General features: G+C 39.5%; 2 protein-coding genes across 8 annotated transcripts in view; one reads left to right on the top strand and one right to left on the bottom strand.

The window, feature by feature from the left end:
* NR2E3 (nuclear receptor subfamily 2 group E member 3) overlaps positions 1-607 on the top strand; it is a 6,645-nt gene extending 6,038 nt beyond the window's left edge. Inside the window, exon 8 of the mRNA XM_024761827.1 lies at positions 265-607. Within this exon, the coding sequence (XP_024617595.1) occupies positions 265-397 (133 nt within the window). The 3' untranslated portion in view covers positions 398-607. The remainder of the gene's footprint in view (positions 1-264) is intronic.
* A 4,484-nt stretch (positions 608-5,091) lies between these two features.
* Positions 5,092-22,150, bottom strand: part of MYO9A (myosin IXA) — a 266,751-nt gene continuing 249,692 nt past the window's right edge. For all 7 annotated transcript variants that reach the window (XM_024761731.1, XM_024761733.1, XM_024761735.1 and 4 more), the window contains 3 exons: positions 12,822-13,024; positions 10,642-10,784; positions 5,092-9,964 (listed from right to left, as the gene is read on the bottom strand). In XM_024761731.1, coding sequence (XP_024617499.1) covers positions 9,501-9,964; positions 10,642-10,784; positions 12,822-13,024 — 810 coding nt within the window. In that variant the 3' untranslated portion in view covers positions 5,092-9,500. The remainder of the gene's footprint in view (positions 9,965-10,641; positions 10,785-12,821; positions 13,025-22,150) is intronic.

The raw sequence follows: 22,150 nt of genomic DNA, 5'->3' as shown, positions 1-22,150 counted from the left end.
AACTTCTCACTTCATAATCTTTACACATAATAAACGATATTTATTCACTATTTTCATCACACTCCTCAACTAAAGATTGGAGGAGGGCCACAGTGGGTCAGGGGTAGGTGAATGGGGCCTTTCCTCTAAGCTCCACCTTACTTGCCCTGGGCGCCAGTCATCTCCCCTCTCCTTCCCCTTCTGCCTCTCCTGGGATGGCACTATCCCTAGGACTCGGGCTCAGAAGCTGATAACCAAACTGATGGCGTCCTCTATCCTGTTCAGGTTTGGGAAACTGCTCCTGCTCCTACCGGCTTTGAGGTTTATCACTTCCGAACGTGTTGAGCTCCTCTTTTTCCGCAAGACCATAGGGAATACTCCAATGGAGAAGCTCCTTTGTGATATGTTCAAAAACTAGTGGAGGTGGAAATAAAATGGGTGCAACCACTTTGGAAAACAATCTACTGAAGCTAAACATCTGCCTGCCCGTTGATTCAGCAACTGTACCCGTAGGTATGTGTACCTAGCAGAAATGTTCACCAAAAGATAGGACAAGAATGTTCATAGCAGCTTTTTTCATAATAGCTCCAAACTGTACAATGACAATAGGATGGATTAATAAATTGTGGTACATTCATAAAATGGAAAACAGCAATAAAAAGGAACGAACCATCAATATTATGTGGCAACATGGATAAATTTCACAGATGTAAACGTTGAACAAAAGCATCCAGGCACCAGTTCTGCTTATACAAAGTTCAAGAACAGGCAAGACTAACCAATGGTGGTAGAAGTTGGAATAGTGGTTACCTCCGCGGCAGGGGGTGGGGTTGATTGGAAAGGGGCCTGAGGGAGCCTTCTGATGTGCTACAAATGTTCTTTATTTTGATCCGGGTGGTGGTTTCATAAATTTATTCATTCATAAAAATTAATTGAGCCATGCACTTAAGATTTGTGCAATTTACTGTATTGTTAGACCTCAAAAAAAAAAAAGTGGGAAAACAAAAACAGGAAGGCAATGTGGCCAAGGTTCTCCCTTTGAAGACGCTGAAAGAGTGAGAACAGGGTCTCGAATTCCATCTGGTTTTGCCACTCCGAGTCGTAGTCCAGGTGCCACGAAGCCAAGCCCAGTGAAAAATCTCCCAGAGGATTCAACAACCCAGCTTCTCTCTAGATGGCATCCCACCGCCCTATGGCTTCTCCCCATCTTTCTCTTCCTCATCCTTCCTCACCTCTCCGTAAACAAAGGTGAGCTCCGTGCAACTCGACTCAAGGCAGCCACAGGCACTTTTTGTGAAGGGGAATCTCCATCACTTCTTTTTTTTTTTTTTTTTTATTTATTTATTTAATTTTGGCTGCGTTGGGTCTTCATTGCTGCACGAGGGCTTTCTCTAGTTGCGGCGAGCGGGGGCTACTATTCATTGCGGTGCCTGGGCATCTCATCGTGGCGGCTTCTCTGGTTATGGAGCAGGGGCTGTAGGTGTGCGGGCTTCATCTTCAGTAGTTGTGGCACGCAGGCTCAGTAGTTGTGGCTCGTGGGCTCTAGAGCGCAGGCTCAGTAGTTGTGGCACAAGGGCTTAGTTGCTCCACAGCATGTGGGATCTTCCTGAACCAAGGATCGAACCCCTATCCCCTGCATTGGCAGGCGGATTCTTAACCACTGCGCTACAAGGGAAGTCCCTCCATCACTTTTTTAAAAAATAAATTTATTTCATTTATTTTATTTTTGGCTGTGTTGGGTCTTCACTGCTGCGCTCGGGCTTTCTCTAGGTGCGACGAGTGTGGGCTTCTCATTGCGGTGGCTTCTCTTGTTGCAGAGCACGGGCTCTAGGCGCGCTGGCACGCAGGCCCCATAGTTGTGGCTCGTGGGCTCTAGAGTGCAGGCTCAGCAGTTGTGGCACACGGCCTTAGTTGCTCCGCAGCATGTGGGATCTTCCCGAACCAGGGCTTGAACCCGTGTCCCCTGCATTGGCAGGCGGATCCTTAACCACTGCACCACCAGGGAAGCCCCCCCCACCCCGCCCCGCATCACTTCTTGATTCCTTATAGAAAGATGAAGTTCAGACAAATCTCTTCCTTTTCAAAGACAGATCCAGAAGACCTAGAAAATAATAATTTAAAAAATATTAACGTATCTCAGGCACTTCATACACCAGGCAGTGAACTGAGCACTGAATGTGTATTGTTATTTAACCATCAGATTAATCTGACAGGGGGACCAGTCATCCCATTTATAGTTGAAAAAAGCTGAGGCTCAGAGAGGACACAAACCTTGGTATGACTCCGTTTAACCCCGGCACTGTCTCCCCACCTTGCCCCTCCGCCCCTGCAATCAGCAGAACAATTCCGTTGCATTTTCTGCCTTCAAAGAAGAAATGCTTAAAGCCAAGAAGAAAAAGGTCATGTGAGAAATCTGTGAAATCCTAGGGGTTCCCTGCCCTTTGGCCTGTATATGAATTCTCCTAGTTACCCAGAGATGTCTGGCCGTGATGGAGGAAGGATGGTTCAGAACACTCTGCTCTGGAAATGACAATAGCTAGACTGGTGCCCAGAGAAGAAAGAGTATGGCAAATACTGCCCAGCTTAAGCCCTTCCCACCTAAGCACTAAACTAAAGACCCTTGATCTTCTAAAAGCATCAGACTTGCCTCAGTTATTTGGGTCATTTAATGTCTATAATGCCATTATACTCTCCAATTTCCTATGCAAAGTTTTATCTGTAAGGTTTAAAGGCCTGAAGTCTTTAAACGTATAGAAAGCCTGAGCAAAGGCATGCTAGCAAGAAACATGGTTGAAATTAGACCAAATAGGCCCTGAACATTATCCTGCAGTCTTGCTTTGGGGAACACAAGGCTGCAAAGGCAGCCTGCTGAAGTTCACAGGCTAGTCTCTGGGAGGTGTGAGCACAGCAATTCTACATTGAGAAAGAGATTGGGATCTTCAGGAAGAAGTCTTGGAGAATTAGAGGAGGTACATAAGCTGTATTATCTGCTGCCAACCTGGCATCCATAGCCACCCCCCACCCCGCCCCGCCCCTCTTAAGGGCTTGTCTTCATTGCAGAGATGCCAGGAGGTACACTTCCCAGGATCCCCTTCCCCTATGGTTTGCTAATGGAAGGGAGGCACTCACGTGAGATTTGTAAAGTAAATGAGGAGCCATTGTTCTCTGGAGGCAGTTGCAGCCGTGTGGGTGGGAACACGGAGATTTCACAGCAGCCTTCTTTAGAGTTGCAGGAGCTTCCAAGGCAAGCTCTAGAGAACTTCAGAACTTTTGGTTCAGATCTGCTGGCTTTCTGGACCATCTGTGAGAGCTTTCTCTCATCTGTTTCCCCAGATCTTCCAAAGTTTATGTTAAGCCCCTAATACCTATATTAAGCCCTTCACACCTGAAATATACTAAGTGGCCTCTGTTTTCCTCCTAATACAGCTCTCAGTTGATCCCAAGATTTATTCAACCTTTTGCTGTAAATTGGCCCCATGAAACTCAAATGGGTTACAGCTGTTTCACTGCACTTAGGGCTCTTGCTAGGGGAGGGGATACTACGGAAACTCCTTTCAGCCCTCAACACCAGAAATGTCTCTGGCTATGAAACACACAGGGGAAGACCCTGTGGTACTATCTGGGCCTTTCTTTTCAACTGCAGTTTTCAGACTTGTGAGACACTTATCCTCCTCCTTAAGGGAGTATTTAAAGGTAGGAAGGGCAGAGAAAGGCTCAAAGATGCCAAGAAGCACCCATTCAAATTCATAAATATAATCTGATAGGGGAACCCAGATATTGTGGATGACTAGTCTCCATCTGGTGGACACCACTGGTTTTCCCCACTAGGATGCAAGCTCCATGGGGGTAGGAGCTTGGATCACCAACGTGCCTCCGCCACCTAGGACAGTGCCCGTGGGTGTGGGTGCTCAGTCAATACTTGTTGAATGAATGGCCACACAGAACTGAGACGTGACATACTCCTCGGAGTCCGAGATGCCTCACAAGATTCAACAGACGTCACATGTGTCTTATCCATATTCATGGTTATGTCCCTGGCTCTAAGATGCTCTAAGATGCTGTACTGCTATCCAATCTAGGAGACAGAACAAGTTTTTGAAAAGCAAAGCTCTAGTCTGCATCTCCTTACAGCTTTCTGCTCTTATCTTTATAATCAGAAAGGTTTGTTGTGGATCCAGTAATCACAGGGGCAACTTTTTAAAATGGCATTACTAGGTTTTATTTAGCCAATTAAGGAAATCTTAGTCCACTATTTTGTTGTAATGTGAATTTAATGCAAAATGTAAATGTAAACTTGATGTAAAAAGAAATGTGAAGGATGATCTCAGAATTTTAAAAATTGAATAAATTTGACATTAGGGGAAAATGGATCACAATTAATTTTTTTTCAATTCCACCTTAGACTTGGTTTGGCATTTGAGAACCCCTGATCTCATTCAGCCCTCTCATCCAAAATGTTAAGTATGGGCACCTTTTGTTAGGTGCTGAGGATCTAAGAGTCAGCAAGATAGGCTCTTTTCTTGCCTTGGGAAGCTAACATCAAAGTTTTTTGATGCCACAAATACTGGGAGCTGTTGAGAACACAAGACATCTAAGCCAGTTCAAGGGGGAAGAGGACGTTTCCGAGTAGAACTGCTTTTTACACTGAGACCTGAGAGTCAGTAAGAGTTATCCGGAGAAGTAAACCAGGGGGAAAGACCACATTCCAGACAGAGGGCAAATGACTTTCCCAAAGTCATGCAGTGCAGGGCAGGACAAAAAGGATACGCTAGGGCCCTCTATTAGCAGCTATTGCTACTTCTTCATGGCCTTTTTGGTGAGGATCCTCAATGTAGATTTATTGCCTTCTCTGCCCGCCTACCTCTAAATTGATTAAATGAAGTCTTGACAGCTTAGCATCCATTACAGAAAACTCACAGCTTGAATCTCACCTTCACTTGAACTCTACTGAGTTCCAATAATTACCACCTCTGTACTTTGAAAATTTGGGGGCTCAGTCCTTTCCTTAAAAAAAACATCACTTTAACAAAAATCCTTGCTCTTCCTTGGGTTCAGGTTGGAGTGAGTTGGGGTGGGAGCCAGGATGGTCAGAAAACAAACCACACGTATTGCTGCTTCTGGAAGCTTTGTTCTTTAATGAGCCATGGAGTGATCTGTTCATCAAGCTGCTCTTGTGGAGCCGCACAGTGCATATTTTGAGTGACACAAACTCTACTTTATACAAATGATGTCCCCCTCCCTCCCGCCAAAAAAAAAGATGAAAAAAAAAAAAAAGGAAATCACAAAGTGCGTGTTGATTGCATCAGGAATGTAATCAGTTCTGTGGGTGAGACAAATCATTCTTCGTATAGAATTATTCTGTTAAACAGTAAAATGATATTATATTTCACAGGATATGTCCTTTTACAATACATAGTCTTTTATAAATTTACACTCAGCATACTTATAAATTACTTTCAGTCCATTAAAATAATATAATACTAATCTGTAGTGCACACCTTTCCCTTAGTAAACACAATTACTTGCTCAAAAGGTGCAACTTTTATATGACCTAACAGGGCTGATAAATAGGCATTAAGTATGGATGGAGAGCAAGGTAATAGACCCCTTGGTGGGGCTTTTGAAAACAGTTTCAACCAAGAGACCAACAAGACCTAAAAGACCCACCTCCACAATCACTGTTTTGCCCTTTACCACCAAATCAAATGTGGGAGTGGTTCCAGAGAAAAGTGGTTAACAGTATTTTAGGGGCACAGACAGAGGACTCCCACAAATACCAAGGAATTTTACTACAAGGCTAGCGTGGTTTTGGGGGACAGTGCCAACTGTCACAAAATTATGGGTAGACAAACACATCTGTCAACACAGAATGATGTTGTCCAGCTCCCCACCAAGGGGGAGAAAACAGGGAGAGAGAAGGATGAGCAAAGCCATCTGGACTTTGTTTCTTCTTAAAACTCTCTTAGCTTTAAACACATCCTGAGAATACTTTCTTCTCTCTGGTTCACCAAAGTGCTTGTGAAAGGTACACATTCATTATAGTTAAAAAACCACGGCCCACAGGCACTAAAATGGGCCTGCAGAACCTTGCTGGACCTCCTCTCTTCAGCATGCTTCTGGAACCCTGTCTTTGACAGTGAAAACAATCCTATTGTTGTTGTGAGGGAAGACAGAAGTCTCCACTAACCCCCCAGCAAGGTAAGAGCTGTAGCTGGTTTCCAAAGCATGAGAAGGTGGGGCTCTTGTATCCCACCCCCTAACCCCAGGTCCCTCTGCCTCTGCAAGGCTCACACTGAGCTTTATCTCCTTTGTCTTTCAGAAGCCGAGAGTGGCAAAATAATCAAAATGGCAGGAAGTATAAAGCGCATTACAAACTCAGCATGTCACCTTCCTAAATCCTTCCTGTATTTGCTTCACTTTGTGATACACAACGCACACTTCTCTGCTTCCATTACATTTTCCACGATAAGGGATACGTTGGCTTTAATTGGGAGAATTAAAAATCCAGGCTGTGTTAGTATGGGCTTCAAATGAGGGGCTGCCCCACTGCTGCCACGCAGGGATTTCCTTTGAGGCATTTGAGATCAAAGAAAATGAGCAGAGAAGCGATAGGAAACACAAATTTGACACATACTAAGGTTAAATATCTCAATCATAAGTGACTGTAATGCAGCAGCGGTCCCCACCCTTTTTGGCACCAGGGACTGGTTTTATGCGAGACAACTTTTCCACAGACAGGGGGCGGGGGGTGGGGGGGGGAGATGGTTCAGGCGGTGATGCGAGCGACGGGGAGCGGCTGTAAATACAGATGAAGCTTCGTTCGCTCACTTGCCACTCACCTCCTGCTGTGCAGCCCAGTTCCTAACAGGCCCCGAGACCGGTACCGGTCTGCAGCCCAGGGATTGGGGACCCCTGGTAATACAGCATCGCCTTGTGGTAACATAACTTTAACCATGGGAGGACCAGTTAAGATCAGAGGGAAGGAGATACAGCACTTGGTTCTGACAGTTTTTTAGAGTTATGGCTTCGTCTCTTTCCCAGGCCAACAATGCCTGTTATGTTATGAGAACAACGGCTTGCTTTCCTTCAAAGGGAGGGTCCCACGTTTGCTCTCCATTCTTATAATTGCATGGATCTCCCTACCCCCACCCTCCATTCTGGCAGCTTGTTAAATGACTAGAAATCCACAAATCTAGCAACTGAAAAACAAATATTTATTTAATTTTATCCAATTTCAGGTTTTAGGTCCCTGAGAAAAATTATAAAGTCTCTTAACATCCATCGCCTGGTTCCTATAAAGTGACCTACATGAGTAGTTTTTTAACTGCCAAAAACTTACTTTGCAAAACAACAGCAACAAAACAAAAACTCCACAAAGATTCAGAGGGGAGGCCACGTGCCAAGATGTGTTTCCCAGGCCATTTCCGTGGGCCAAAGAGAACTATGCAACAGGGCTAATCTCTTTTTTTTTGTATGGTATTTAAACAACGTTCTGGAGCAAGTGGAGAGTAGTAGTTAGTGCCAGCTGAAAACCACCCTCCCAAGAATAATGGGACAGACTGCGCCGGGCACGGGCACTGGGGCACCCACGCTGACACACCATGCTGAGGGGTTGGGTTTTACTCTAGGAGACTCTCAAGTTCAGATTTTTAAAGGCTTTACCTTTGTTACTCCTCAGGACAGCATGAACAAGGTGGCAGACGTTTGCAGGACATAAAATCTAACATTTACTTACTAACCATCACCATTCTGGAGATTTAAAGAGATTCCTTTCCCGAGGTCATTTCTGAACCCAAACCAGAGAGAGGTAAGCCTCCTGCTACCTGTAGCTGCCACTCAGAATGATGTTCCATGTCTGGCCTCTGGGGCTCAACAATAATCAAGGAGGCAGTGGCATGAGGTTCAGTGTTGTGTAACAGGAGAGACTCTGCCTTAACAAAAGTCTTAATATTTCTATAACTTCACATCAAATAAGTATGAAAAGGAAGAATAACCAAAATTCAGGTTACAGATGGTAAAGGCTCTTTTTTAGAACAGTGCATGTGGTAGTTAGACAAGATGCATTTAGTAACTTTAAAAAAACATTTTCACATACTTATCTCAAGAAAGGGCATCACGTTTCATTTTCCATATATTATAAATAGGCAAAAACAGATTTCTAATCCCACAAATGCTAAGAAGCTTAAAATGCTTTCATAACTCAGGTATATGGAGACACCCAGTGGTGAGAAAAATGGTCTGACTTTTCCCTCAACCCAGGGATGAGTGGCTCTCACCATCACGTCCAATGGCCCCTAATCTGTGGGAAGAAATTCCATGGGGAGCAAGGTAGCATAAGGTTAAAAAGAAATATGCATACTATACATATATATATTTACAGTAAACTTCAGTAACCAGAATATTAACAAAAATAGCTTCAAGTAGTCCTTGATTTTTTTTTTCATCTATTTAATACTGATGGTCTGAGGAAAAGAAGATAAAAGTTAGATGGGTCATATTAAAAACTTTTCTCTTTTTTTTTTGGCAGCTTTCTGTAACACTTATTCATGCAGTGCTGTGTGTGAATGTTTGGGGAGAAGTGATTAAATGGTCACATTATTTGTCTGAGCTCGTGGTGGAAATCTACCAGCAGATAAATAGGTTCATAAACCATCTTCAGTTTAATCTACACAAAGAGAAAAGCCGGGATGGATTAGCATGAAACCCTCATGTTTAGGGTTCACCAGGTCTCTGGGACATTTAAAAAATATTAGAGGAACCTGATCCTAGAATCAGGGGCTATAAGAACAGTACAGCTACTGAAATTTCAGGCCATGCAATATATTTGGCAGGAACTAACCAGGAGTTAAACCAGCATTGATTATTATGACATCAAACATCACCAAAAGCAAAATATGTATTCTCCTCTTCACTGTGTAACCACAGATGTCTGAGACATGCTCTGATGGCTTAATGGAGACAACTGCTTTTTCACTTTCCCCAGAATATAACATGGAGTGTTTTTCAAAAATCTTAAAATAGAGGGCTTAGGCTTTTTGTTTATAAATCCTTGGAAAAAAATTATATTCTACCCCAGCTCCTAACTATCCCAAAATAAACCCAAAGGATTTCACTTTCATGGTTAAGAAAGATTTATATGTTTTCTTCAAATGTCAGAAATCAGTGGGTCCCTCCAGCCCACAATGTCCCCCCAGTTCCACACTCACCTCTGGGAAGGGAAAAGAGGAGGGAGGAGAGGCAACTACAAAGACCTCCACAACTGACCCAAATCCCCAAGCCCTGGTTGCTTTGTTTAGTCAAATCTCTAGTCAAATACAGCAGCCAAGGCACAACTGGCACCATCCTTAGCAGGCTTCAAAGAGGCCTTTCCGCTTCGGCAGGAGGACCAGGAATTCAGCACACAAGGTCTTGGTTGTATGCTTGGGCGAGAGGCAGGACCACAGTTAGGATGAATATTGTGGACCAGGTGATGAGGCCCCAAAGATGAGATGTAGCCATGAAGGGACAACACATCTGCCAGTTCAGACCATAAACTCATTATTTCCAAAGAGAGCTAGCTGTTGGGTAGAGCTGCAGTCTGGGTCCACAGTTTTCCTGCGGCCAGACACAACTGTCCCCTCTGGGGTCTCTTTGGTTTTCTGAGGTGAGTTTTTCACATTCTTTAATTTTTGTTTGCCCTTTTCAGGGTTGAAGGTCCCTCTGCTGATGAATTGAGGCTTGTCTTCTAGGGACTTGGTCTGGCCCAATGGCCCTTCCATTCCCAGGGCCTCACCAGCTGAGGAAGCTCGGTAGAATGGAGATTTGGAATAAATTTGAAATCGTCTTCTGGTCCCATGAGAAGATGCAGTGCTAGACGAACATAAAGAAGAGACTGAAGAGTCCACTGAATCCAGTGAGTCTTGCTGCTTTTTTAGCTGCTTCCGCAACTTGCCTGAAGGTTCAGACTTGCCAGCTGCCTTCAGGGAGATAAGGGCTAAGCTTCTCTCTAATGTAAGAAAGAGACCGAAGCTGTAAATGGCAGTTCCCTCTGAAACAAATCGTCGTGTGATGAAGAGGTGTCACTGCTCACATGTGAAATGGGTGGGCTAAGATCTGGAGGGTCCAGGTCGACCTACTTTGTGCACAGACACGACTCGAGAAGAGCTCACCACCCATTTCTATACCACCCATATCGCTTCAGTATCAACCCCAAGGAAGTCTGGAGTTGGACTATGGCATCAGAAGAGGCCTACAACCATCGCTATCATTTAAAAAACTGCCAGGATATGTAGTCAATTCCACATCTCGCTGAAACACGCTAGGCAGTTAAAGACCTTGTTTGGTACAGTCCCATCTCACAGCAGGGCTCAGCTCCTGCTACCCACCCTTAGAAAATGGATCGTGGGTCAGTAAGACACAGAAGCTGTGACTGTTGCCTTTTCTCTGTGGTAAATATAGAGAAAACATCAAACTGCAAAAGTAACGCCTTACATTGAAGCCTTGGTCTGATGAACAATTTGTATAGAAGCTTCACAAAATCGGTATATTTCAACTCTTTAGGACTTTGTCACTTTTTCATGCAAACTCAAGGCCTTCTTGAAAGGGACTTTGTCTTCACTTGGGAATCCTTATTCCTTCTTTGCAAAACAAATCTGGAGTCTTTGGTCTAACATGTTCATTTACCTGATTTCTCAGCGATGGCACCTTCAGACTCGATATTCAAATTTTCAGAGCTATCAGCAGTCCCTATGGAGGCCTCAGACTCAAGGGTTTCATCATCAGAGGCACGGGGTTCCAGTACAAGCATCTCAAAAGTTAGCTCTTCCCTGTAAGATACAATCAAGAAACGCATTATCATTTGATAAGAAACGGAAGGAAGACAACAGGAAAAAAGACCTTCCGTGAAAATCAGGAATTGAGGTAGCAAAAACAGTCACATTTCTTACTGTTCCCTTCCAGGGTGGTGATAAGGACCTGAAAGCACAGTCACAGTGAAGGCTAAAGACAGCAAAGGCTGGGACCTACAACAGGGCTAAGCATGAGGTAGAGAAAGATGCTGAAGCTACGAGACCTTCTGGTAAAATGAACTCTGGGCTGGTAATCAGGAGATGATTCTAAACTCACTCTAAACTCACTCATAATATATCAGGAAAGTACTTTCCTCTCTCTGGACCTCAACTTTCTCATCCACAAAATAAAGAGATTAAACTAGATAGTCTCTAGGATTCCTTCCAGCACTTAAACTATTTTCTACAAAATTTTATTCGCTGGTTACAGACTATATCCTCTACCTTGACCAAGGAGAGACCTCTAGGTCTCCTAGATGAAATAAAACACTGATTGACCTTTTCTGTCCTTTGAAGCCTTTGCCATCTCCACATAAGAGTATTCTCTACCCCTCCTCATCAGTCACCCACCTACCTCTCAGTCATGCCCCCTCATTCCCTGACGTCTTTGGTACTTGGCTCCTAATCTCGCTTTCTCACTACTGCCTGACACCACCCTGATCTATTTCAATCCACATCTTTGTGAAAGCTCACATTAATACTCTAAAACCAAAGTTCCTTTACGTCTGCAACTCCTAACAACCTCTCCTCCACTTTATATAGGCAATTTTCTCCAATGGGCAGATCCTAGAGTTTGTCAATCCAATCCTCCACTCTGTCCACAATCACCTTATCCTTCCAACTGTAACTCCGTTTTTCATCGAGTCTCCTCCTTTTCAGAGCCCTTGTAGCTTCTCTTCCACTCTACCTGGCTTTAAATTATTCATCCTTTAATACCTCCAACATCTAGCTTGAGATTCATGGACAATCTTTTCAAGGACAGTCTCACCAGCAACTCATTACTGCATTTACAACTGTCATAAGCAGTGTGCATTCATACCTCTAAGACTAGGCTCATACGTTTTCCTTTCTCTGGAAAGACTTTTCACCTTCCTAGCAAATTCCTATTCACCCTTCAATACTTCCAATGCCATTTTCATCAAAGCTGAATTAGGTCCTCTTTTCAGATCATTTTTATATCAAATAGCTAGCCCCTGGTCAAAGTAGACCAATTTTGCCTTACCATGTTCAGCACACCTGAGCCCTAGCTGCCTTTTTTAGCTTGCCCAAATTCTAGATTCAATCCTGACAGGCAAAAAAGTACTTTAACAGACTCATAACCTCTCATGAATCAAGCTCTCAGACCTAGGATTCTGGGATCCTGGGAAATCAGGAACAAAAATCCCCTTAAAACATAAGAGTCACCATTGTCAATCAAAACCACTACACAGTACCTTCAGGGAGAACCATGGGATGTTCACATTATCCCTAAGATATAGGGATACCCACTCCTGCTCCAGTGATGGTAGAGGTCACAGAGTGGCTTATGGGTCGCCTAAATTGCAACCAATTTACCTACCTAGTATCCCAGCACCCACTAGAGTTGCTGCCTTACCCTGACCAGCCAGGTGCTGGCCCCATGGCTATACTGATCTTCAGATAATAACCTTCCTTTATGGAGTTCTGAATAATCTTAGCCTGAGAATCCTTATTCCTTCTTTTTAAGACAAATCTGTTCACCAAGGCTGGTGACCTGTTAGGGATCTTGGCTAAGACTGACACACCCTGTCCCAGTCAACATCTCCAGAATCATCACTGTAGCAGCTTCAGTTTGGTCTCCCAGCTCACAAAGCAACCTTCCTTGAAGTGACAACCTTCACATTGCTACCTGAGTACAGGCAACATGTCTTTGTCATCTCCACATCCCCTATATCACCTAACCTAGTGCTTGACTCCCAATAAGGAAGAATAAAGAAAGGACAGAAGGAAGGAAATGAAAACAGATAACTAGTTGCTCCCTTTCCCCTGGAAACTCACTTTTCTTTCTGCAGGTTCTCAATCTGCTCAGTCAGGACTCTCTCCTCCTGCTGCATCGCTGCTTGCTGCTGTTCTGTGATGTCAGCCTCCAGCGCTGCCTCACTAGTCAAGGTCTCTTCTGGGACATCAGACATGGAGGGCAACCGAACTACAACAGGAGACGACGGGCATGGATAGTTTCCTCGACGAAGACGTCCCTTCCCCTGCAAAGAAAAATACATGTTAAAAGGTAAACTGAATGACTGATCAGTTTTACTTGGCCCAGTTAGGATAACAAGTGTACTACTTCCATCACACCTGGTGAATGGCAGGAATAAGCAGAAACATTCTGTGAGACCTAAGATATTTAGTGAGATACCATCCATCGAACACATTTAGGTTAAGCATTTTCTTGCAAGAGCACTGGAAAATGGGTACATTGGTGGGTGGGAGTGTAAGAACACACTGTGTACTGAGACAAGATTCTTCTTTTAATCTAAGCTGCATCCCCTCCAAACTAAATATCCACACATGGCTATTTAAATTAATTAATTAAAATAAAATGGGGGGTAAGGGGGGGAGGGATAAATTGGGAGATTAGGATTGACACTACTATATGTAAAATAGGTAACTAATAAGGACCTCCTGTATAGCACAGGGAACTCTACTCAATACTCCTTAATGGCCTGCATGGGAAAAGAATCTAAAAAAGTGGATATATGTATATGTATAACTGATTCACTTTGCTGTACACCTGAAACTAACACAGTATTATAAATCAACTATACTCTGATAAATTTTTTTAAAAAATTAAATAGAAGTAAAAATTTAGTTCTGCGTTCACACTAGCCAGATTTCAAAAGCTCAACAGCCACGGATGGCTAGTGACTACCATATTAAACAGTGCAGATTTAGAACATTTCCATCAGTGAAGAAAGTTCTGATGGACAACACTGCTCTATAACTTTAACCTTGGAATATACAGTCTCTCTAGGAAGACTACAGAAACAGGTCCTAAAACTCAGTTTTATTTTTTAAAAAAAGTCATTTATATATTACAGGGTGTTAGTGAGAGATATTCTCTAAGAACAACTCAAGAAACTTCTTTCTTGAGATCAGAGGGGGGAAAAAAATCTCATTGTTTTAATTGGTTACCTTGCACAGAACTTTCACTTCTGATAATGGCAGACTTGAGAACAACTGGACCAAACATAAAAAACCCAACATATTCTTGAAGGTACCAGAGAGCTAACAAGGTAGACCAAGATGAGGCTAGCCCAGCATTCAGGGCTAATTTAAGTTTAAGAAGAGGTGGATGAGAGTCTGAGCAGAGTTTTGACAGACTACAGCAGGAGTCAGCAAATTATGGCCCCTGGGCCAAATCTGTCCTTGTGCCTGATTTTGTAAATAAAGCTTTACTGAAATGCCTCATGCTCATTAATTCACGCACTGTCTATGGCTCTTTTGCAGAATAATGGTAGCACTGATGGTTGCAAGAGATTGTATGGTCCACAACGCCTCAAGTATTTACTCTCTGGTCCTTTAAAGAAAAAGTTTGCCAACCTGTGGGGTAAAGAATAACAGTCCAGACCCAGGGAAGGGTGTGGGCTACAGTGGGCTCCATTCCCATCCATGCCTGATGCTGGGACCCCTAAGGTTTGCATCCTAGATATAAGTGTAAATTGAAATTATTATGGTCCTTGCAGATACTGAAGCCTAGCTTCAAGTCATATGAATGGTCCAGAAAATTGTAATCCCTAAAATTGGATTAAAGTAACCCCAGTTTGCTAGTACCCTAGGACCTGGCAGAAGAAATGAAAACACTATCTGGAGGAACGTAACATCATCTCAGGTTTCAAAATATTTTTACGAATAATTTTTAAAAATACTATGTCTCACACACAACAAAAGGCAACCAAGCACAAAAGGAGACAAGACAATGTAAATGAAAACCAATAAAAACAACAGAAACCTTCAATGACACCAGATATTGTTGCTCTCAGAACAGACTTAAAATAGCCATGTTGAAAGAAAGAGATAGAAAGACACAGTTGAATTAGTGGACCAGAAGCTAGGTCAGAAGAAAATACAAAGAATCAAGCAGAGAAAACAAAACAAAACAAAAAATTTTCTAGAAAAATTCAGAAAAGTTGATAGAAGAACACAATAAAAAGATCTACCATATACAAAAAGATTACCAGGAGAGAAGAGAGATCCTGTAGAAGAAATAACAAAAAGATAATGGCAGAACATTTTTCAAAACTAATTAAAGATATCAACCTACTGACTAAAGAAAGCCTTTGACCTCTAGGAAAGATAAATAAAAAGAAGTCCATACCTAGAGACAGCTGCTAAAAATTAAAGGCAAGAGAAAATCGTAAAAGCAGTCCAAAAAAAAAAAAAAAAAAAAAATAAAAAAAAAAAAAAAAAAAAAAAAAAAAAAAAAGTACCTGCCACAAAGAAGCAACTACTTGATTCAAAGCTTACTTTTCAACAGAAACAATGTAAGTCAGAAAACAATAAATGGTATTTTCAAAAGAGGAAAGGAAAAAGTAACTGCCAATCTAGAATTCTATACATCACAAAAACAAACTTCAAGAATGAAGTTGAAATAAAGACACTTTCAGACATACTAAGACAGGAAATCTGTCACCAGTAGATCTGCACTAAAGGAAGGGCAGACAGAAAATGACCCAAGAAGAAAAGTCAGGGAGGAAGAAATGAAGAGCAATGAAAATGGTAAATATGTAAGTCTAAAATAATTTGCATAAAACATAAGAATAATGTGTTGAATTTAAAATACACAGGTAATTAAAAACATAACAACAACATCAACTATATCATATAATAGCTAAAGCATATTAAAGTCCTTGCATTATCTGGGAAAAAATAAAAGTACCAATTAACAGACTGTGATAAACCACAAATTTATGTTGTAATCTTTAGGTTGATGACTAAAAGAAGAGTAAAAAAGTATAAAACTTCAAAACTAACAAAGGAAAAAAATGGAATAATAGAAAGTAGCCAAAAGAAAAAGGCAAGAATGAACCAAAAAAGGAAAGAAAGAAAAGAAACATATGTCAGGTAAGAAAAATTAAAAGCACAAAATAAAATAGTAGATTTAAATCCAAATATATCAGTGATTACATTAAATTAAGTAGATTAAATGCTCTAGTTAAAATCTGAAGATTATCAGACTGTATTAAAAAAAGAAAACCCAACTATATTAAGTTTACAAAGCATGCATATAAAACATTCAGAATTCAGAAAGGCTGAAAGTAAAAAGGTTGGCGTAAAAGACTTACCATGTCAGCACAGAGAAAACAAGTGTGTACACACTAATCAGTAAAGTCATAGAACTGAACTTAATAAACATAAGTGATATAATAGACATACATAGAATTCACGATCTAACTACAGAATATTCATTACTTTAAAGCACATACAGCAAGACAATACATTTCCAAGGGTTCAAATCGTTTATCTGACCTTTAAATTAATTTAAAATAAGTTTTCTGATAGTGCAGTTACAAAGAGAAAACTAAAAATCCCTATGTATGCAGAATTTAAGAAATACACTTCTATGAATAAAGAAGATATGGTACATATATGAAATAATGCCATTTGCAGCAACATGGATGGACCTAGAGATTATCATACTAAGTGAAGTAAGTCAGAAAGAGAAAGACAAATACCATATGATATCACTTATATGTGGAATCTAAAATATGACACAAATGAACTTATCTACGAGACAGAAACAGACTCACAGACATAGAGAACAGACTTGTGGTTGCCAAGGTGGAAGGAGGTAAGGGAGAGATGGATTGGGAGTTTTGGATTAGCAGATGCAAACTATCAATATTATATATAGAATGGATAAACAACAAGGTCCTACTGTATAGCACAGGGAACTATATTCAATATCCTGTATAAACCATAATGGAAAAGAATATGAAAAGAATGTATATATATGTATAAATGAGTCACTCTGCTGTACAGCAGAAATTAACACAACATTGTAAATCAAATACACTTGAATAAAAAAAAAATAAGACTTCTAAAACACCCATAGCCCAGAGAAAGAAGAAATCACAATGAAAATTTTAAAATTCTTTGAACAGTAATATCAAAATCTATGGGATACAGTTTAACTCTGCCTATATTAAAGTTATAGCCTTATACGCATATACTAGAAAAAAAGAAAAGTTAAAAATTAAAGAGGTAAGTATCTATTTTAGGAAACTAGATAGAGAACAACAAAATAAACTCAAGGAGAAAAAAGAAAATAAACAGTAAATAAACATTAGAAAAAAGAGGACCAAAGCCAAAATGTAGCTCTTTGAAAAGACTAATAAAAGATTTTAAACTCTGGCAAAATTGGTAAGAGAAAAAGAATTTACAAATAACCAAAGGCGGGAATGAAAACGGGACATCACTAAAAATCTGGTAGACATGAAAAGGATAAGAGGCTACTATGAACAACTTTATGTCAATAAATCTGAAATTTTATACAAAGTGGAGAAACTTCTACAAAAATCCAAGTAATTAATACTGTCAAAAAATAAAAAATGTGATTAATCTTATAAATTGAATCTATAAATAAAACCTTTACAGAGAGAAAACTGGAAGCCTACATGATTTCACTAGTAAACAAGAAGAAATAACACACAAATTCTTCCACAGAATTAAAAATAAGGGCTACTCTCCAACTCATTCTTAGAGGCCAGCATAAGCTTGATACCAAAACATAAGGACATTAAAAGGAAAGTCTATTATAGGACAATTTTAGTCATAAACAGGGGTGTAAAATTCTAAACAACATACTATAAATCAAATCAAGCAATATATAAGGAGAATTACATCATGACTAAGTTGGATTTATTGCACTAGTATAATGATTTAACATTCAGAAATTCACTCATTGTAAAATGTCATAACAATAAAATTTAAAAGTCTCATGCACACCTCAATACATGCAGTAAAGGAATTTCATAAAATTCAATATTAAATCACAGTTACAACTCTTAGAAAACCAGGAATAGAAGGGAACATATTTAATATCATCAAGCACCTATAAAAATTCTATAGCAAACATCATACTTAGTGGTAAAAGGCTGAAAGCTTTCCCTTTGAGACTGGGAACATGCCAAGAATGATCCCTGTCACCACTTCCTTTCAACATAGCATTGAAGGTTCTAGCTAGCGTAAGAAAAAGAAATAAAAGGCAGAAGGATTATGAAAGAACAAATGAAACTATCATTATTCATGAACAATATGACTGTAGAGGTAGGAAATCCAAAGGAATGCACAGAAAAATTGTTAGAATAAGTGGAAAAATACCAAAATCAATTGTATTTTTATTTAACAAGCAAAAAAGAGAAAACTAAAAGAGAATACAAAACTAAAAACTAAAAGATAATACAAAAAGTATAAAATAACATTTATAATTGAATTAAAATTACTAAAATCCTAGTAACAATTCAAATAATTCAAAACATGTGTAAGATATCTATATACAGAACTATAAAACAATTTTGAGAGGAACTAATGATCTACATGAATGGAGAGATATATCATGTTCACGGATGGGAACAATCAATATTGTAAAAATATCAATTCTCCCTAAAGTGATCTCTAAATTCAATGCAATCTCAATAAAAATCCCAAGACAATTTTTGTGAAGCTGATTCTATAATGTATATGGCAATACTGTATACAGAGCCAAGAAGAGTCAAAATGCTATTGAAGAAGGAGGTAGGATGACTTGTTCTAGCAGATATTTTTAGAAAGCTATAGTAATTAAAATAGTGGTGTTGGTACAAAGTCAAAATAGAGAGCCTAGAAAGAGAGCCACACATATATAGACTCTTGATTGATCACAAAAGGGGAACTTCAGAGCAGTATGGAAAGGATGCTTTTTTAAATAAACAGTGCTGGAAAAACTGGATACCCATGTGGAAACATAAAGACCACTCCCTACACTATACCACATACAAAAATTTTTTCCAGGTGGATTACATATCTAAATATGAAAGGCAAAACAATAAAGCTTTTAGAAGATAATAAAGATTATCTTTATAACTTCAGGTAGTAAAAAACTTCTTAAACATGACCCTAAAAGTACTAGTCTAAAGGAAACGACTGGTAAGGTAGCCTACATTACAATTAAGAACATCCTGTTCATCAAAAGACACCTTTAAGAGTGGAAGAAGAAAGCTTCAACAGAAGTAACCAATAAAGGGTATGTATCCAGAATTCATAAAGAACTCCTACAGATCAGAGAAAGACAGACAACCCAATTAGAAAAATGGGCAAGAGTTCTGAACAGGTCCTTCACAAAAGAGCATATCCAAACTGCCAACATACTTACGAAAAGGTGCTTAAGCACGTTAGAGTCACAACACAGAAATTTAAAATAAGGCCCCAATGATACATCCACTAAAATGGTTAAAATTAAGGAATCTGGCAATATAAGTGCTGGGGAGGAAGTGGAGCAATTGGGAACTCTCATACACTGCTAGTAAAGTACAACCATTTTGGAAAAAAAGTTTGGCATTATGTACTCAGGTTGAAGATATATATATCCTGTGACTCAGTAATTCCACTCCTATATAACCCCCACAAAAATACATCCATGTGTCCATCCAAACTACATGTAACAGAATGTTCATAGCAACATTATTCATAATTCCCCCAAACACAAGCCAAATGTCCATCAATACTAGAATGGATAAACTGTGGTATACATATAGACTGGAAGACTATACAGTAACATATATGAGCTACAATGAAACACAATAATATGGATAAGTCTTACACACATAAGGTTGAGTGAAATAAGTCAGATATAAAATAATACCTATTATATGATTCCATTTATATAAAACTCAAAAACAGACAAAACAAAACTATAGTGCTCAGGGATACATACTTTAGTGGCAAAACAACAAAGAAAACAGAGTAACTCAAGTTATTGCTTACCTTTGGGGGAGAGAAAGGATTGCGACTGGAAAGAGAAAGAGAAGAGCTTCTGGGGGTGCTGGCAATGTTCTATTTCTTGACCTGAGGTTGGTATGTGGATGTTTACTTCATAATTCATTAAGATGCAGATGTATGTTTCTGTGCTTTTTTTTTTAATGTGCTGTATGTATTTCTCAACAAGTAAGAGCTCCTCTTCAAAGTTAACTATTTATGCAAATATACTACTATCTTTTGAATAGAATGGGACAATAAACTGACAGATTTCTGAGTTGATTTTGGGAAGAAGAAAGGAAGACATGCTGTCTCAGAAACAGAAACTGCTGAGCTAGCCCAAATGGTAAGGTGAAAGTAGAAGGTAGTTCTAAGGGCATTCAGACTGACTCTTCCAAGCTCACGCCCTCTAAAACATGCAACAGGATGAATAGTAGGAGGATGAAAAGACTGCTATTCCACTTTTAGTTCTGAGAGCAAGAAGTAAAGAATATGTTAAGAAAAAGGCCCTCAAAACAAAAGGTCAGTCTGCAAATTTAATAGAGGATAACTACGGAAAAGATAGCATTGTGGAATGGATGCAGAGAACAGGATTTGGAGTTGGTATCAACACAGTGTTTAAAGTCCATTATGACTGGTCAGAATTACATTATAAATTCCAAGACAGCTTCTCATTACATATCATTGTGACTATTTTAATGAAGCCAAATGAACAACTAAAACTTAATGTGATATAAAAGCCTCAGGGAGCTGGAAAAATCTGAGCTTACTCCTAGTATTCACTTCCCAGTATTCAATAAAAGAGCTGCCTTTGTTCGGCATTCATACCATCACCTGGCCGCCTAAAGTACTTCACTACGGGTTAGCTAAGAATTACTTAACAGAGCTGAAGAAAATCAAACTCCACAGGTCTGATCTCTCTTAAGATAGCATTAAATAAAGATTAAGGAAAAGCTGGAACCCCTACAGCCCAGAGTTCTCTTACAAGGTCAGAGAAAGTAAATTTTAAAGTCAATTACATAGAGCTTTTAGAAACATGGGAAAATGCTAATACTGTGTTAAAAACTGGACATAAACTGGTATACCATAGGTTCTTTTAAAATCTGCAAATATATAAAGGTATTTCCTGAGTGGAATAATATCCTTTATTCTCCATACTTTTCCATAGTAAGCATAATTTAGTTTCTTTAAATGGGATTTCTTTTTTTATAGCAACATTCACTATATATTCTTTCAGTGGTTTTATCCATAATTGTTTTTCTACCATCACTGCAAAAGTCAACAGAGTAAAAAAGGCAAATATTTTCTTCACATTATGATAAAAATATTTGACCTTGTGGACTCCCTGGAAAGAGTCAGCAGTTAACACTTTGAGAAGTGGTTTGTAGTATCCTTTGTTCATTTTTCACTAGGTCTTTCTCCTATTTATTTGTAGGTGCTTCTCCTCATTAACTAGGGAAAATCAGACTTTGTGATATGAGTTGTAAATATTTTCTTACTGTATCTCATTTCCCTTTTGCCTTGCTTATGGTCATTTCTGTCATGCATTAATACTTGATAACTATGCCAATGAACCTATGAACTTTTCTTTTAATGGTTTTATATAATAGAAATACCTCCTCTACTCCAAGATCACAGTATATTTTTCTATCATAATAGGGATTTTATTGGTTTTGATTGATCACATAGTTCATGAACAATGTGTACCCAATTGTTAATGTAAGTACTGAAAAACCTATAAAGCCATATTGTAATCCTTTTCTGAACTGTTATGCCAGTGACTTTCCAGCTTAAACTCTAGAGACAAATTATTCCTAAAATCAAGATTTCAACTACAATTATTTTCAAATGTTGATGAGTGTTAGGTCTAAAGTCCCACTTATCCACGATTTAATATACACAATATTTAAATTTCCAACCTCTCATTAACAAAGTTACTAGGAAAAGCTGGATTACCACTACCAAAGACATCACAGATAACACAGTTATGACAGAGAGCCAAGATCAAGAAGCAATTTAAGACATTACTATGTTTTTGGAGAGTTAACTATTTTCAGTTTGTAAAGAAAAATAAAGTAGCACTGATTTCACCCTTTCAAAATGGGAGAAAGTGGAATTCCCTTCTTCTTAAAAAATATATTTATAACTGAACTCATAGAAACAGAGAGTAGATCGGTGGTTGCCAGGGGCCGGGGTGTGGGGGAAATGGGTGATAGTGGTCAAAGGGTACAAATTTCCAGTTACAAGATGAATAAATTCTGGGGATGTAATGTACAGCATACTGACTGCAGTTAACAATACTGTATTATATGCTTAAAAGTTGCTAAGAGAGTAGATCTTAAATGTTGTTACCACAAAAAAAAAAAAAAGAAATA

This window comes from Neophocaena asiaeorientalis, unplaced genomic scaffold (assembly GCF_003031525.2).
Source record: "Neophocaena asiaeorientalis asiaeorientalis breed wild unplaced genomic scaffold, Neophocaena_asiaeorientalis_V1.1 scaffold54, whole genome shotgun sequence".
Classification (NCBI taxonomy): Eukaryota; Metazoa; Chordata; class Mammalia; order Artiodactyla; family Phocoenidae; genus Neophocaena; species Neophocaena asiaeorientalis.
Note: the sequence above shows the minus strand (reverse complement) of the source record. Positions and strands in the feature narration are given on the sequence as shown.